The 17,811-nt window shown below is 33.6% G+C and overlaps 4 protein-coding genes across 5 annotated transcripts; 2 read left to right on the top strand and 2 right to left on the bottom strand.

The window, feature by feature from the left end:
* Positions 1-2,040: 2,040 nt before the first annotated feature.
* LOC126774510 (mitotic checkpoint protein BUB3) lies at positions 2,041-4,899 on the bottom strand. The gene is made up of 5 exons (XM_050496072.1): positions 4,543-4,899; positions 4,144-4,368; positions 3,520-3,790; positions 2,760-2,892; positions 2,041-2,572 (listed from the first exon to the last, which is right to left on the bottom strand). Exons 1-5 carry the CDS (start codon positions 4,753-4,755, stop codon positions 2,416-2,418), a joined length of 999 nt encoding a protein of 332 aa, XP_050352029.1. The 5' UTR covers positions 4,756-4,899; the 3' UTR covers positions 2,041-2,415.
* Positions 4,900-5,259: 360 nt separating this feature from the next.
* On the top strand, positions 5,260-12,720 carry LOC126774136 (brefeldin A-inhibited guanine nucleotide-exchange protein 1). The gene is made up of 3 exons (XM_050495478.1): positions 5,260-5,621; positions 6,033-10,909; positions 12,023-12,720. The coding sequence occupies exons 1-3, from the start codon at positions 5,498-5,500 to the stop codon at positions 12,161-12,163; spliced, it is 5,142 nt and encodes a 1,713-aa protein (XP_050351435.1). The 5' UTR covers positions 5,260-5,497; the 3' UTR covers positions 12,164-12,720.
* Positions 12,335-14,270, bottom strand: LOC126774137 (actin-related protein 2/3 complex subunit 1A-B). Of its 2 annotated transcripts, none has more exons than XM_050495479.1 (3): positions 14,061-14,270; positions 13,867-13,948; positions 12,335-13,784 (listed from the first exon to the last, which is right to left on the bottom strand). In XM_050495479.1, exons 2-3 carry the CDS (start codon positions 13,937-13,939, stop codon positions 12,742-12,744), a joined length of 1,116 nt encoding a protein of 371 aa, XP_050351436.1. In that variant the 5' UTR covers positions 13,940-13,948; positions 14,061-14,270; the 3' UTR covers positions 12,335-12,741. The 2 variants fall into 2 exon arrangements, with proteins under 2 accessions (XP_050351436.1, XP_050351437.1); XM_050495480.1 differs by having other exon boundaries at positions 14,239-14,257.
* Positions 14,271-15,419: 1,149 nt separating this feature from the next.
* On the top strand, positions 15,420-17,764 carry LOC126774149 (translin-associated protein X). Its single transcript, XM_050495499.1, has 4 exons — positions 15,420-15,576; positions 15,648-15,873; positions 16,437-16,855; positions 17,556-17,764. The coding sequence occupies exons 1-4, from the start codon at positions 15,564-15,566 to the stop codon at positions 17,738-17,740; spliced, it is 843 nt and encodes a 280-aa protein (XP_050351456.1). The 5' UTR covers positions 15,420-15,563; the 3' UTR covers positions 17,741-17,764.
* Positions 17,765-17,811: the final 47 nt, after the last annotated feature.

The following is a 17,811-nucleotide window of genomic DNA, read 5'->3' as shown; positions in this document are numbered from 1 at the left end:
ACCTACTACCACTTCACTTATTGGAGTGCAAAATTGCAAGTAATAAAGTGAGAGCTTGTTAACTATGAAATGATCGTATTCATCTATAGTTATTTATTTTTTACAACGTATACATAAGTGAATAAAACATAAATATTAGTTGGTAATTACAGTACATAGTTTATGACATAAGAAGTACTAACTTACTTGCTTAAAGATTTTTCAGAAACAAATAAGAGGTTTTTTCTGTGAACATAATGCAAAATGCAGTTGCAATTTTAATAGACTGATTTCGTATTTATTATCTATGTCTATCTTGCAATACACAAATAGTAAAGCCGTAAAGTATTCAAATGATAATGATATTAATATATGCATAATATTACGGCTTTTATTATGTTAGTGGAAATTACTTCCTTAACAAACAGTTTTATAGTAGGCGCTAATGTCAGAACTCAATTATAGACTTGGAAAATAGTGTTCGCAAATATCATGCTATTACACTGGACCTTTTGCCAAGTAACAATTCTAAGAAGGCTTTAGGTGGTCTCAAACAGATGTATTGTTTGAACGCCAATTTAGTCTGAGTAAGCATTATTAGACAATATTAAAACACGAACCATTTTTCGATGAAATAACCCTTATTCCCATCAGCCAAAGATCGTGGAGAAATTCAAATTAAAATTTGCCAGTTCTCTGTGCGCTCTTAAATTTAATTGCGGAATCTTGCGCGGGTGCATCACTTGTGTATTCGCAAAATGTGTTAATTTGAACGTTTGGAATACGTTTTAATGTTCGCTTATATGGCCTGCAAATTCCCAGTTAAGGTTCCACCGTCTGTACTTTTAATTTGTTCTAAAAATAAAGAGTTAACTCCTATGCGTGGTGTAATATTTAGAACTTTATTTTTAATTTCACTTTCTAAGCCATGTTTTTATTATTAACATTAAATAATTCTGAAGTTTACAAACTTCAAACAAATATTCATTAAATATTTAAAAAAAATTTATCAGCACCTGACATTGTAATACGAGTAGGTAATCCCTTAAGTAATTATATACCTATAACTATAATTCGAATTTTTTCTTAAACAACACGATAAAGATTTTCTAGAATTTACGTTCTTCGTTCGTTCGTTCTAAAAACAACACAAAACATTTTTTTTCACATTATAAAATTATCTTATCCTCTTTGCCGACACTGAAGATAAAATGTCCTAGAAAATATTACAATTTTCGACAGATTTTTTTTAATGCTAAATAATAGAGACGAAAATGAGTCTTGCGGCCGCTGCAAAATCTAGGTACCTCACCAGTAAGCACTAGGTTTAAGTTAGTTTCGAATGCGCTGAAAATGAGAGATATCGCTCTTGAATTCGCTGCGAGAGTCGCTAGTGTAGCTTTTGTGTAGTGAGGTCTCAACTCTCCAGAAATGTCAAATGACAAGTGGTGGTTATGTACTTTGTGTTACCAATGACGATGACATGATATAATCCGCGCTGTTTTATAATCGGATAGAACTTTGTTAAGGTTAAATCGGAAATAATACTTGGAATAAAGGAGCGTTAACAAAGAAGTTCTAAACTAGTTGTAAATCCGATTTAGGCAAAGCCACGCTGGCTTTCCATCCATCGCTTGGCATTCCAAGTCGCATCCCATTCTGATCGGGCGCGGATTATACGAGTTGCCTCACTCGTCATTCGCTGTTATATATTGTACTAAATATAAAACTGAGTATGTGAGAAACAAAAGCCTTATTTACTACAAGCGAAACTCAGCAATGTGACGCCTGTTTAGGTATATATACCACTCATGGCGATCGGTTTAACGATATATAAGTAGATGTACTACAGCGCTATCGAGTGTCGAGTTACAATGGACCGTATAAAAACCTTCTCCGGGAAAAAATACATGACAACTTCTATGTTGATTGGTCAAACTGTGACCAAATCTATTTCAGACAGATATATCAACATGATTTTTTTATATATAAGATCTCATAAAATAAATATTATTTAATATACAAAAGTTATAAGATAACTATCGAAATAAAAGAATACAATTGAAAACTTATTATTTATTTCAAATATTCATCACTTAAAGCTACATCACGGACCACACTATGTCTCAATCATTTCACTATCCCGATAGTGGCTTTATAGAATAACACTCATTTTAAGCAACCTTGTCAAAATAATTTTAATTAAGAACACACTTATTTGTTTCAGCTATATTAGCTAGGAACTAGAGCATTTAAATTATAAATGACACTAACATTGCTTTATATTACAGAATATTTAAATATCGGTCTATTTCAATAATTCAAATATCAATAAATTATTTGAATTAATAATATAATTAAAACAAGATAATATCAGATCGTTCACTAACAACACTATAACTATAAAGCCACAGATTATCGGGATGAAACTATCACTCATTTTGGTTTTGTCTCCTGGTCAGTGACATATCGGATGTAGATGGTGTCCTCCGGCTTGGGCTCGTCAGCTTGGGTTTCGTCTAGTTGCGAGCACGCAATTGCTAACGCTGAACCATCGTGAGAAAAACTTAGAGATGAGACCGCTGTATTGTATCTGAAGGAAAAAATATTAAATTTAATAGTAACCAAGATCACAAAATAAATTTATATTGTAAAAAACCAAAATAGAAATGAGCCAAAGATTGATCAGTCTTAATTGAGAAACGAAGCAAATGAAAAGTTTGAAATCTTTAAATCATGACAGTTAAATAATAATAAAAAAATATTTATATTACAATTACCTATGGAATTGACAAAGCCTCTTCTTGTTAAACCCATCCCATATGTTAACATACCCATCCGAGCCACCCGTAGCAAAAGTATTGTATACAGAGTGAAAACTTATTGCATTCACAGGATATATCTTTTCTAGGCCTGCAACATTTGAAAAAAACAATAATTAATTTTTTTTGGTTGATTTATATATGTGAATTTAATCTGTACAGTAATTTTTCTACAGTATTCAATATTTAAATTTAAATAAATTTTAATACAAATAAAAGTATGGATTTAACATAGGTGACAAATATATGTATATATATATTTTTTTTTATATAGAATAGGAAGGTGGACGAGCATATGGGCCACCTGATGGTAAGTGGTCACCAAACGCCCTTTGACATTGGCATTGTAAGAAATGTCAACCATCGCTTATAGCCAATGCGCCACCAACCTTGGGAACTAAGATTTTATGTCCCTTGTGCCTGTAATTACACTGGCTCACTCACCCTTCAAACCGGAACACAACAATATCAAGTATTGCTGTTTTGCGGTAGAATATCTGATGAGTGGGTGGTACCTACCCAGACGAGCTTGCGCAAAGCCCTACCACCAGTAAAAATTATAAATTTATTATTATTATTATTATTATTATTAAAATTATTAATTATAATTAATTATAAATTATAATTATATAATTTTTTTTTCACTTGTTACATTATAACATGTATCAGTTATTTTAATGTTAAGCCTTTTGTGAGTATAATAGAAAAATCTACATACCACCATCTTTAATTCTATGACACTTGAAGGCATATTTCTTTTTTTGTACTTCTGGATTACTATCCAAGTACTCTACAGCAACTCTTCCCTCTATTGAGCTCAAGACGTAACCCTGCTTGTTGGGAAACACCCTGATGCATCTAGTTTGGTACTTGAGTGAGGATTCTCTTCTTTGATTCACATGGCCCATGTTCCGTACATCCCATACAAAAATTTTACGACCCGATGTTCCTACTACAAATTTCTCACCAACAATACTCATTGTGTACACCTGAAATTATGTTAAAATTAATGACAACATCACTCTTATTGAAATCCATCTCTAGTATATATTTTACTTGTAACCAAAACAAAATATTTTTACTTTGAATTTAAAGTTAATCATAATAAATATTAAATACCATATTATAGAACATGACTATGTTTAAATGTATTACTTTCGTAATTATGTATTAAATTGGTGTTGCTGTAATAATTGTGTTAGTCAACAGTTTGTACAATAAATTTATTTTTGTGTTGTTTATTAAGGTACCTAATTAATTAATTAATCAATCATCCAATAAGATTAGAAAATTATATCTCAATAGTAACTCTACTGTTTGATAACTATGATTTTTTGCTAACTCTCTCATTTCCTTGGTTGTAGGTTCCGACACAGTTTGGAACTCTGCTATCCCACATCTTGATGGTACCGTCCCAGCTCCCTGTCAGCACTGCATTAACTTCATTAGCGTACTCTACACATCTTATTGCACCCTTATGATCACCAAGTACAGTTTCACTGGTCGCGTTTAAGTCATACATTTTTAATGTTTGATCCAGACCTCCACTATAGGAATGGACAGCATCCTGAAGATATAAAAAGTAAATATTAAACTTTAAGCACATCAGCTATATCGATATAATAAAGATAAACATCTAATATAATAAATATATAACTTCAACATTAGCAATGTATATTTATTATTGTAATCCTCAATATTCTGTTAGGTTAGAAAAGCGTTGAAGTAAACAAACACTTACTCTAAAACAAACATCAAGTACTGGAAGTTCGTGATTGTATTTATGTCGCTCAATGTTAGCCGACACATCGTATAGCCTCACAGAACAGTCCCAAGATGATACTAATAGAAATTGATTTGATTTTGGTGCAAATTTTACACTGGATATAGCATCTTCGGGAAGACTCTTTAATTTAAATTCCGTGCGGGACTCCGCCACCCGCGTAACAGTCATTGTGGAAGCAATTTTGTTGGTTATTACAAAACAAGTCCAAAATAAAACAGCACTTTATATTAAATGATATTTGCAAATTATTATTTTGTGTCAAAAAGACGGGCAGCGGGAGGCCATCACAAATTTCCAGTATGACAGATAATAAAAAAATAGTAGTGTTGAGTTGATTTTTTGTCTTGGTTGAGATAAACAAAATGTTTACTGAAAAGAAAATATTGTTAATGAAAAAATATATAATCGTGAGTAAAACGATAAAATTAAATTATTTTTATAATTTAACTAAAATTAAGTAAAAATTTAAAAACTAGCATATTACCTTGATCAATAATATTTTAAAGTAAAACATAATAATCATTATTTAATTGATTTTTTTGTAAGTCTAGTAATTTTTTCCATTACTTTGTTTATTTTATTATAATTTAACTAGTTATTAATTTGCTTGTAAATTAATTGTCATAAAACTTATAACGAAAATGGTAAAACTGAACACAGCTTTATAATTGACATGTTTGTGATGAGGTGTGAGTTGAGAGATCTCCGTTTCGCTGAAATGAATTCAATCAAATCGTTAGTTGCATAAAGTTTTGTGATGTTACATTATATTCTTAAGTAATTTGAAATTAATATTGCCAATAAAATATACCAGTGCCTCGATGTGAACTATCTAAATGTCTACGAAGTCACCGCGCACATAAGTCGATTCCGATTGGAACGAATGGAGTGATTAAAATATAAACTAACGATGCAAACCAATCTTAAAACTAAAGAAATGTTTATAGTTAGAGCTTTGGAAAAGATACTAGCCGATAAGGACATCAAACGATCCTATCACAGTCAATTGAAAAAGTCCTGTGAAGTTGCCTTAGGTAAGGCTCCATTTTGATATTATCCATATAGCATAATATTGTGACATTTAATTTGTATAACTTCACTAATTAAGTTACATCCAGTACTGCTGAAATTGTTAAAAGATCACATGAAATGGTGATTGGGTTTTGACCTTGAGGACTAGTAGTGGGGATACCTACTTTGTATTATCAAGTTGCTTTGCATAATAATTGGTAGAGCATAATGATTCTTAACAATAAATGAGTTGATGGTCTCAATCAAGCATGACATTATTTTATTTGAAGTAGGCAACTTCGTGTGTAAATCTTATGATCAATTACAAAATATTTAAACTCAACTAGAAAGCAAGGATATTTGTATTTGTTGCAATCAATTTAATTTACAATTTGATCATATGTTAAAATAACAATATGGGTATTTTGTTTCAGAGGATATTAAGGCTGAATTGAAAAATGGGGGTCAAGTTGAATCACCTGAAAGCCCAACATCTGGCACACTCCCTTTACCAAAAAATGACTCGTCCAACATCATTACTGCTGAAAAATATTTCCTTCCCTTCGAATTGGCTTGCCAAAGCAAAGCATCTCGGATAGTTGTAACAGCACTGGATTGCCTCCAGAAACTTATTGCTTATGGTCACCTTACTGGTAACATTCCTGATTCAACCACACCTCGTAAACTCTTAATTGATAGAATAGTTGAAACCATTTGCAGTTGTTTTAATGGCCCTCAAACAGATGAAGGTGTCCAACTTCAAATAATCAAAGCCCTCCTAACTGTGATAACTAGCCAGCATGTTGAAGTCCATGAAGGTACAGTGCTTTTGGCTGTCAGAACCTGTTATAATATTTATTTGGCAAGTAAAAATCTCATTAATCAAACTACTGCAAGAGCCACTCTAACTCAAATGTTAAATGTTATTTTTACTAAAATGGAAAACCAGGCTATAGAATCTGAAGCAAATAGCACTAATCCTACTTGTGATAGTCATCATAAAATACCTAATGGAAATGTAATAACCGAGGAAACAACCAATGAAGTCAATGAAGAAAGTAAAGAAATTACACCAGTAACTGATGTCGTTGATGAAGTATTAGAAGCAAAAATTATAGCTCAGCAAATAGTGGATTCTGTTATTGATAATGCTGTTTCAATTGCTACAAAGAAAACTACAGAAGAACGAAGCCAAAATGGACCAGACAATATTGAAAATCCATCAGATTCACAAGATAGCGGCAGTGTTTCCCATGAAAGCAATGGTCAAATAAATATTGAAACTACCATGACGAGAATTCCATCACAAGAGAGTGTTGATGTTGCTTCAGAAATTGATAATTCAGTAACAGCTAAGTTCACACATGTTTTACAAAAGGATGCTTTTCTTGTTTTCAGAGCTTTATGCAAACTTTCAATGAAACCTTTACCTGATGGTACACCTGACCCAAAATCACATGAACTGAGATCTAAAATTCTCTCCTTACATTTACTTCTCTCTATCTTGCAAAATGCTGGTCCAGTTTTTAGAAATAATGAGATGTTTATAACTGCAATAAAGCAATATCTTTGTGTTGCTCTATCTAAAAATGGAGTCAGTTCTGTACCAGAAGTGTTTGAACTTTCCCTAGCAATATTCTTGGCCTTGCTACAAAATTTTAAAGTCCATTTAAAGAAGCAAATTGAAGTATTCTTTAAAGAAATTTTCATGAACATTTTAGAAACCACTAGCTCATCATTTGAACATAAATGGATGGTAATTCAAGCTCTGACAAGAATATGTGGTGATGCCCAAAGTGTAGTTGACATATATGTCAACTATGATTGTGACTTATCAGCTGCTAATCTTTTTCAAAGGCTCGTTAACGATGTATCTAAAATAGCTCAAGGTAGACAGGCTTTAGAACTAGGAGCGACACCAAATCAAGAAAAATCTATGAGAATTCGCGGACTAGAATGTCTTGTCTCCATATTAAAATGCATGGTAGAGTGGAGTAAAGAATTATACATCAATCCTAACATGCAAACTACATTAGGAGAACGACCAGCTAAAGAAGATACAGATCGCCAAAGCATTAAGTCACATGGTGGATCAAGCCTAAGCTTGGTGTCTACAGGATCCAGCTATATTGGAAATCGGGAGACCCTGGATTCACCTGAACAATTTGAAGTTTTGAAACAGCAAAAAGAAGTTTGGGAAACAGGAATTGAACTCTTTAACAGAAAACCAAAAAAAGGGGTTTCTTTTCTACAAGAACAAGGCTTACTAGGAACATCTACAAAAGAAATTGCAGAATGGCTATTAACTGATGAAAGATTAGATAAAATTTTTATTGGTGAATATTTAGGTGAAAATGATGATCATTCCAAAGAAGTAATGTATGCATATGTAGATTCAATGAAATTTTCTAATATGGATATTGTTGCAGCGTTACGGCATTTCTTAGAAGGTTTTAGGCTGCCGGGTGAAGCTCAAAAAATTGACAGATTGATGGAAAAATTCGCTGCTCGTTATTGCGAATGTAATCTTACTAATACATTATTTATGAGTGCTGATACCGTTTATGTATTAGCATTTTCCATTATAATGCTTACAACAGATTTACACTCACCACAGGTAAAGACTAAAATGACAAAGGAACAATACATTAAGCTGAATAGTGGTATAAGCGACAATAACGACTTGCCACGTGAGTATTTATCTCAAATCTATGACGAAATAGCAGGTCATGAGATCAAAATGAAAAACACAAATAAGCCTGGGAAACATATGATCTCTAACGAGAAAAAACGTAAATTGATATGGAATATGGAAATGGAGCAAATATCAACAGCAGCTAAGAATTTAATGGAATCTGTTTCTCACGTACAAACTCATTTTACAACAGCTAAACATGTTGAACACGTACGACCCATGTTCAAAATGGCCTGGACACCATTCCTTGCTGCTTTTTCGGTCGGCCTTCAAGATTGTGATGATCCTGAAATTGCTTCATTATGTTTAGATGGCATTAGATGCGCTATTCGAATAGCCTGTATTTTCCATATGTCACTCGAAAGAGATGCGTATGTTCAAGCACTAGCACGCTTCACTTTGTTAACAGCTAATTCACCGATTACTGAAATGAAAGCAAAAAATATTGACACTATCAAAACCCTGATAACTGTTGCACACACTGATGGTAATTATTTAGGCTATAGCTGGTTCGACGTAGTGAAATGCATTTCGCAATTAGAGTTGGCACAACTTATTGGAACAGGAGTAAGACCACAATTCTTGTCTGGATCAGGAATCAAACCTCAACCCGATTCGTTGAAATTCAGTCTCATGACATTGGATCCGAGTGTAAAGGAGCACATAGGAGAAACAAGCTCACAGAGCGTAGTTGTGGCAGTAGATAGAATATTCACAGGATCCACAAGACTTGATGGTAATGCAATAGTTGATTTTGTCAAAGCTCTCTGTCAAGTATCATTAGATGAATTAAGTCATCCAACTAATCCACGAATGTTCTCTCTTCAAAAAATAGTTGAAATATCCTATTACAATATGGGTCGAATTAGGTTGCAGTGGTCTAGGATATGGCAAGTGCTAGGTGACCACTTTAATAAAGTAGGCTGCAATGCCAATGAAGATATATCATTTTTTGCAGTTGATTCTTTGAGACAACTATCCATGAAATTCATAGAAAAAGGCGAATTTGCCAATTTCAAGTTCCAAAAAGACTTTTTGCGACCATTCGAACACATTATGAAGAAGAATAGCTCGCCAACAATAAGAGATATGGTTGTTAGATGCATCGCTCAAATGGTCAACTCGCAAGCACCGAATATAAAATCTGGTTGGAAGAACATATTTTCAGTATTTCATTTAGCAGCAAGTGACCAAGATGAAGCGATTGTTGACTTAGCATTCCAAACCACTGGCAAAATTATAACAGAACTGTATGAAAAACAGTTTCCCGCTATGATAGATTCTTTCCAAGACGCGGTAAAATGTTTATCTGAATTTGCTTGTAATGCTAAATTCCCGGATACATCTATGGAAGCTATTAGACTAGTCAGATCCTGTGCAACAGCAGTGGGAACCTCTCCACAACTGTTTGCTGAACATGCTGGGCTCGAAGGAGAACAAGGTGCACCTGAAGTCGATAGAGTATGGCTACGTGGCTGGTTTCCCCTTCTTTTCTCACTATCGTGTGTAGTAAGCCGTTGCAAACTTGACGTCCGCACTAGAGGATTAACTGTCCTCTTTGAGATTATTAAAACACACGGTGAATCATTCCGTCCTCATTGGTGGAGAGATCTATTTAATATCTTGTTTAGAATATTTGATAATATGAAGTTACCTGAACATCAGTTAGAGAAAAACGAATGGATGACTACGACATGCAATCACGCGTTGTATGCTATCGTCGATGTCTTCACGCAGTATTTTGACATTCTCGGTTCCCTTTTACTCGAACAGCTTTATGCACAGTTACATTGGTGCGTTCAGCAAGATAACGAACAGCTTGCGAGATCAGGAACCAATTGTTTGGAAAATCTAGTCATATCGAATGGAACTAAATACGACGAAGAAACCTGGAACAAAACTTGTCAGATAATGTTAGATATATTTAACAGCACTTTGCCTACTACATTACTAACATGGAAACCTGAGGAAGGTGAAGACGGTGAAACACCTCAAGTACGCCATGGCATATTAAAGAAACCACAAGGAGGAGATGAGGTGAAATCCTCTAATCGAATTTTTAACAGTCTTCTCATAAAGTGTGTGGTGCAGTTGGAACTTATCCAAACAATTGATAATATCGTATTTTATCCTGCTACTTCAAGAAAGGAAGATGCTGAAACATTAGCACTGGCTGCTGCCGAATTGACTGGTGGCACTCCAGGAACGGAACAAGAATGTCAACGTGAAGAACAAGGCATGTACAGATTACTAAGTTCACCGCATTTACTACGACTCGTTGAATGTCTAATGTGCAGTCATCGATTTGCTAAAACGTTTAACACGAACAACGCGCAAAGGAATGTGCTTTGGAAGGCGAATTTCAAGGGCTCAGTTAAACCGAACATGCTGAAACAGGAGACCCAATCACTCGCTTGTGTGTTGCGAATATTATTTAAAATGTACAGCGACGAAGCGCGTAGAAGCCACTGGCCGGCTGTACAAAAAAGTCTAATAACTATTTCTTGTGAAGCACTCGAATACTTTGGTTCGTTGACGAATGAAGCTCACAGAGACGCGTGGACATCGATACTTCTTCTCATTCTTACGAGAATACTTAAAATGCCCGATGAACGTGTAAGTTTTTTTATCTTATTAAGTTTTCGAAACATACATTTTGTATTGACATTGAACGATTTGTCAACGCAAGTATGAGGTTGTAAATTATACGAACGCTAAAAATTCATTTAAACTTCTTTATTTTGTAAAGAGAATTATGTGGTAGCACGACAAATATATACCACGACCACTGTATATAAATACTAGACACGTATGACATCATTTATAGTATACAAAGATTTAAATAACAAATTCCTAACAAACAATTGTAACTCGTAAGCAAAGGTGGTGGATATGGCATCGGTTTATTGAATAACATATGATTCTCTACTCGACTTCAACCGCAAACGAACGCAACAATTTAATATTCTATAACGCGACGCCATCTAACTGTTTGTATACTTAAAATTGACGCCCGTTAATTAAAATTCTAGTTACATACCGATTATTATCATATCTACATGTTGTGAACTGATAAGATGATACAGGATATCATTAAATACTTATCCATAACTACACTAAAGTATATACTTCAGATTACAATTTAGTTTTAATAGTTCCTTTTTTAGTACTATAAAAGCGGCTCTTTTATAAGCGACGTGCTTCGATACATATATCAAAATTTCTAACGATGTTACTATATAATTTATATGAGTAATTTTGGAATTGAGGAAAACACATATTTAGTTTTAAACAAAAAATATATAAACATATTTTTCAATTAGGTTATAATATACATTCCACTAAGAATATGTGGGCCAGAAATTGTAGTTTATATTTTTCACAAATCAGATTACATCATCAACTAAACAGTGCAATTAAATTTATACATCCCGATGACATGATCATCATCATCTTATCTATAATCTTGTATAGCGTAATAAGCCCGTTTAAAAAAAAAGATTTAAGGTATTTATGGAAATAGAAAATATTGGTATATCTAATAGATTAGGGGTATTTTTTTAAATATTTTTATAAATAATCATAAAAATATTAATGTGTCCAACTTATAGTAATTGTTAAATATAGCTTTAAATAGTTAATAGCCTATAGTAAACCTCAGCGTCACTACGATCTTTATCTTACTAAGTTTAATCTTATAGAAATTTAATTTTTCTTCCTTATTTACAGTTTGCGGCGCACGTATCGAGCTACTACCCGATGCTCTGTGAAATAACTTGCTTCGACCTCAAGCCGGAGCTGCGGTCGGTGCTCAGACGAGTATTCATTCGCATCGGACCAGTTTTCAATATTATCTCTAACACGCAATAAATTGCTTATTATTTACAAACGAAATGGCCTTATAGTTTAGTAGGTTAAAGTATGACTTTGATGTTAATATAACTATTTATAAAGACGAGCCACCCTTCTATGGGGAAAAATACAATAATCTGTTATAAGCTAAAGTCCCTAGGAGGTGTGTCTGTCGATGAATAAAAAACATTTGTTAATTTCATAAATTTTTAATGTTATGACAGCATCAGTACTTCAGTAGTATTAAAAGTGATCTATTATACATAGACTGTAGTAGTCTTATAGTCTAATTTATATAAATTATTTGATTATCAAAGTTAAAATTTAAATTGTATAATAAAAATCATAGATGTTGTAACTATTATAGTTTATTCTGTATATTTGAGGTTTTTACAATACGGGGGGCTGATTTCACTCACCGCTGATAGCTTTGTGTTTTCTTTCTTGCTAGACTGATCAAACTGTGATTGTGATGTATTTCACAGCTTTCCATGCCCTTTCATTTTCTAATTGAGTGATTTCAGAACTCGAAAGCAAACTGATTATATTATCACTTATAAAATAAATAAAATGATTCATTTAGTTTGTGTTTTCTTTTAGTGAATCCTTAGATCCTCAAGTGACTCAATAGACCTGAGGTCCCAAGTGACTAGCTGACCATCTAATCCAGAAGTACTAAACTTGACAGCATCTGCCTTAGTTCCTTTAAAAAGATTTATGCAAGTGATAGCATTTTGATGAATAGAATCCAAATATGTATCACTTGTCTCAATGCGAGCTTGACGATCTAGTGACTGGAATTTCTTCATGGCAGACAAGCCTCCTGATTCTTTTCTTTGAGTATTGTCTAATTTGGCAACAAATTTGATTTCATCACCTTCATGGCAGTAAAGTAATGGAATGCAGCTATGCCCTGCCACAATGAGGGTATTGTTTGATATCCAAATACACCCCAAAAATGGCAAGTATTCAGTCTTAAGTTTAATTACAGTTTTGCCTTGAGTAGCATCAGCAACATTGATCGAACTATCATGTCCAACCCAAGCCACTTTATTACCATCAGCAGAAAAAGAAACACTGTGTACCCAACCACTTCCAGCTGAAGGGAACTCGGCTAATAGCTGACCCAAAGGAAGTTTGGAACCCCAAACATTAGGTCCAGGTTGGTCTTCAATATCCTTAATATATGCAGAAAACACCCTGACCTTAAAATCCGAAGATCCAGCCACCAGAAGAATGTTATTTGGATGCCAGTCCAGAGTGGTCACAGTTGAGCGGATAGGTTTTTTGATGTGCTTTGATACCCACCAATTGTTCTCTTTCTCAAAGTAGCAGATGGAGATCAATCGAGCCCCTGACCCAACAGCAAATTTATTTTCCATTGGAGACCACTTCACGCAAGTAGCGGCGCGATTAATGCGCAGTAATACAAGAGTTGTTGTCCATTTTCCATCATCTCCCTGGGTCCAGACATAAGCATTACGGTCAACAGAGCAAGTTACAATTCTATTGGTGTTAGGAGCCCAATCTATTCCCATCACTCTCATATCGTGTTCGACAAGATTGTCAGTCTGCTTCCACTCACTTCCTTCTTTCTGATATATATGGACTTCATTGTTGTTAGGCGAAAAAGCAATTTCTGCAAAAAGAAAAACATTAATTAAATTCAGATTAGTCATCAAGCAGCCATGGCTGTTATTGTCGAAATACTCAGTACTCACGGTTCCTATCCTTATTCCAAGCATGACATGTTATCGGAGCGCATGAGTCACCGAATGTTAAGGTTTGAGACATGATGTAAACCTAAAAAGTAGTTTTAAAATTGATAATATGAACGTACCAAAGTTATGGATCAGTGAATCTTATATGAATTTCTTATATACACGTAAGTTAATTCGCTAAGTATAATACTTACTCGATAAACGTCTTACGTTTAGTAAAAAGTTTTAAAATTACTCGAAATTCGCGGACTCTGGGCAGTCAACACGAATTTCTTTTGCAAATAATGAACAAGTATTAATGAAAGTAAAATTCAAAGTGTATTTTAATTCTCAATTAGTTTTCTGTAAATAGTAAACCAATTAGATACCGACCGCACAGCAACAAAAAATCTGACAGTGACAACTTGGTACTGACAACTTTTTTAACGTGAACATAAAATGATAAGTGGCATCTAACAGCTTAACCTTAATATTATTATACAAAATATGATTAAACCCGTAAGTTTATTTTTATAATATCATTGTTAGTAAGCAAACTTAAAACTATAACATTTCTTTTTTAACTTTATTAATTTTATTAAAAAAAATATTTTATAAAAAAAGATTCGATTCGAGATTACATAGAGAATAATATTATATAAAAATTGTTAAATTTGATACATAGGCATTTGTTATATAGATGAGAACGATGAAATTTATACGACTTTCTTAGGACTAATACGATTTACGATCATGATCTTTTAAGCTTCATAAAGACTTTTCAAGCCACATGACGAGATGTTGTGTAAATAAAATTTAAAATAGATAATATGAGAATGTACAAAAGCGATGCTGCGCTCATTGATTGTGATTGTGACGATATTCAAATAATACTTCTTATATAGGGAATTTCAGGTAAGGGCCAGATTCGATAAAAATAATATTGACACTATAGCAAATATAAACTTCTTAGTTGAGTGTAATTGGCAAATTAGTGCTCCGAATTTGTTAACAAAGGCTATAAAACTAACTCCTTGTTTGTATCTAAATACCAAATACTAAAAGTAGTATTCTAATATTAAACATGTAGTATTCTAATATTAAAATATTTTTACTGGTGGTAGGGCTTTGTGCAAGCTCGTCTGGGTAGGTACCACCCAGTCATCAGATATTCTACCGCAAAACAGCAATACTTGATATTGTTGTGTTTCGGTTTGAAGGGTGAGTGAGCCAGTGTAATTACAGGCACAAGGGACATAAAATCTTAGTTCCCAAGGTTGGTGGCGCATTGGCTATAAGCGATGGTTGACATTTCTTACAATGCCAATGTCTAAGGGCGTTTTGTGATCACTTACCATCAGGTGGCCCATATGCTCGTCCACCTTCCTATTCTAAAAAAAAAAAAATATTAATTACAACTTATAATAAAGATATTTCATTTGAATAATTTACTATTGTTTTATAAAAATTTCAATGCGTACATTTTTTTTCTAGTTTTTTAGCAAAATTTTATTTTACCTGTTGTATGGTACGAAGTAATAAATTTAGCATCACTGTTGACAACTCCGACAAATTCCATGTCATTGTCAATTCATTTGTCTTATTGTTTATATCTATCTACATTGTACAGTAAATAGTTACTCGAGCAAAATAAATAACATTTTAAGAGTCTCTAATATTGTTTATAAAAGCATATAATATAACTTATCATTTAAGCCATGTCTGGACGAGGTATTTCAGTCAGTCTGAATTGCATAAATATATTTTGTGTTTTTATTTTTACTAAATATCACGTTTTGTAGGTAAATATCGTGGTAACCGGCAAAGGCATGCCCAAACAACATTATCCAATGTAGCAAAAGAAACGGCCATATCCTTACCAGCAGATAGTCCGGTTTTGGCGATGTTTAAAGAAGCAGCTTTGAAACTAAATGAGCGTCAAGATAGACATGAGAGACTGGTTAAACTCTCTAGGGATATAACCATAGAAAGCAAGAGGATAATATTCCTTTTACATTCTGCTATAACGTAGGTTTTTGTAAATACTTTTAGTGTAGACATTGATAATATACTTTTTAAAGTTTAAAACAAAAAGAAGTAACTCTTCTCTAACTTTCTTCTTTTAATTAATTTGTTATTTATAACATACCAAAATTTTTTTTAATCATAATTTTTACCAGTACAGTACAGCCTGTAAATGTCCCACTGCTGGGCTAAGGCCTCCCCTTTTTTGAGGAGAAGGTTTGGAGCTTATTCCACCACGCTGCTCCAGTGCGGGTTGGTAGAATACACATGTGGCAGAATTTCGATGAAATTTGACACATGCAGGTTTGCTCACCATGTTTTCCTTCACCGAAAAGCACGAGATGAATTATAAACAGAAATTAAGCACATGTAAATTCAGAGGTGCTCGCCCGGGTTTGAACCCACGTTCATCGGTTAAGATTCACGCGTTCTTACCACTGGGCCATCTGGTTTCCCTTCAAAACGTATAAATCTTTCGCCTTTAATTTTTACCATTTTTGAAAATTACAAATATTTGTACTATTTGAAATTAGAATTGGCTGAATAACTTTTTTTCACTGTTATAGTGAAGAAGCTGCAGAAAAGGCTGTGAAAGAAGCAAATGAACGCCTTCAAAAGCTTACCAAAGGACCGATAAGGAGTATTGGCTTAGAACTTGAAAATGTTCCAGCATACTTGCATTCCCGAGCAGTCACAGCAGGGTTGCAAGAATTCATTGAAGCTAGAACTTTCTGCTCTTTAATGGAGAGCAAAGTGATTATCACATGGTCAGAAGTACAGAAGGAATTTCAGTATATGGTAAAAGAAGGCGATGAAGAAGAGAGGGTTGTGGTCACATTGTTAACACAAACTGACTACATGCTCGGCATTGCAGATCTCACTGGGGAATTGATGCGGAAAGCGATCAATTCTATATCAAGTGGGGAGAGCCAGGCATGCTTTCATGCTTGTCAAGTGGTTAGAGATCTATACACAGGATATTTAGGTATAATTGGTTTTTTTTTTATTTAACTAACTAATATTAAAAATGTAAGGATAGATTTGTCATGATTTGATTTCTATGAAACATGAGACTTGTGGGACTTAAATGTGTATATAATTATTAATTATTTTTTTTATTATAAATTTTTAACAATCTTTTTCAATGAGATTTCTATATAGAAATGCTATAAATAAATATATTGTGTGGCCATATTGTCTTTGCTAAAAATATAATTATGTTAAAGCAACAATAACTCAAAAACAACGATAAATATAAAACAAAGTCCCCCACTGTCTGCCTGCATGTCTGAATGCTAAAATCTCCGAACAGATTTATGACGAACGTTTAGGTGTATAATATATTATGTTTTTGTGTACATGCGCTGCCTGGCTTTACTGGTGTGCACATAAACCCATATGTAGACCATTATGAAGAAAAAACCGTTTAAAATTAAGCCTTCATTTAATACATTACTGAAACAAATGAAATGTAGAACCTGTTCTATTCTATTGTCAAATAACCAAAAATTGTGTGTTAAAGTTCTCAAATAGTTGGGTCAAAATTCAGTCGCAACCTTCCAACAGGTGAATTTACAATTTTGAAAGCTTGCAAAAAAGACTCGACAGACTGCACTAATATCTCCAAATTAAAACCTTATTTTGTAATATTTTATGTTCTAATTAAATTGTATACATAATTACAGGACTATTTTCCATGGGTAAAGAGCTAGCTCGTAAGATGTCCACAACCCGCAACAATGTCGCCAAGGTGGAGGCAGCCGTGTACGCTTTACGAGTGCGGGGAGGGGAGGCCCCGCCACTGTTGTTGTTGCCAGTCAAACCTGAGTGGGATACAATCGAACACTCGGATGATGAAGGATTTTATTGAATAATATTAACTTTGATTATAAAACATTCGTTTTATTTCGTCCTGAAAAATATATTAGCTGATGGTTGAGA

This window comes from Nymphalis io, chromosome 16, assembly GCF_905147045.1.
Source record: "Nymphalis io chromosome 16, ilAglIoxx1.1, whole genome shotgun sequence".
Classification (NCBI taxonomy): Eukaryota; Metazoa; Arthropoda; class Insecta; order Lepidoptera; family Nymphalidae; genus Nymphalis; species Nymphalis io.
This window is presented reverse-complemented; position numbering and strand designations above follow the sequence as displayed.

Coding starts and splice junctions, on each gene's coding strand:
- LOC126774137 (XM_050495479.1), bottom strand. CDS start 13,939: ATGTCTCAAACCTTAACATTCGGTGACTCATGCGCTCCGATAACATGT. Junction 13,785..13,866: donor TTGGAATAAGGATAGGAACC/GTGAGTACTGAG, acceptor TTCTTTTTGCAG/AAATTGCTTTTTCGCCTAAC.
- LOC126774136 (XM_050495478.1), top strand. CDS start 5,498: ATGCAAACCAATCTTAAAACTAAAGAAATGTTTATAGTTAGAGCTTTG. Junction 5,622..6,032: donor GTCCTGTGAAGTTGCCTTAG/GTAAGGCTCCAT, acceptor ATTTTGTTTCAG/AGGATATTAAGGCTGAATTG. Junction 10,910..12,022: donor TTAAAATGCCCGATGAACGT/GTAAGTTTTTTT, acceptor CCTTATTTACAG/TTTGCGGCGCACGTATCGAG.
- LOC126774149 (XM_050495499.1), top strand. Junction 15,874..16,436: donor CTTTTACATTCTGCTATAAC/GTAGGTTTTTGT, acceptor TCACTGTTATAG/TGAAGAAGCTGCAGAAAAGG. Junction 16,856..17,555: donor TCTATACACAGGATATTTAG/GTATAATTGGTT, acceptor ACATAATTACAG/GACTATTTTCCATGGGTAAA.
- LOC126774510 (XM_050496072.1), bottom strand. CDS start 4,755: ATGACTGTTACGCGGGTGGCGGAGTCCCGCACGGAATTTAAATTAAAG. Junction 3,791..4,143: donor ACAACCAAGGAAATGAGAGA/GTTAGCAAAAAA, acceptor ACATAATTTCAG/GTGTACACAATGAGTATTGT. Junction 2,573..2,759: donor AGGCTTTGTCAATTCCATAG/GTAATTGTAATA, acceptor TTTTTCCTTCAG/ATACAATACAGCGGTCTCAT.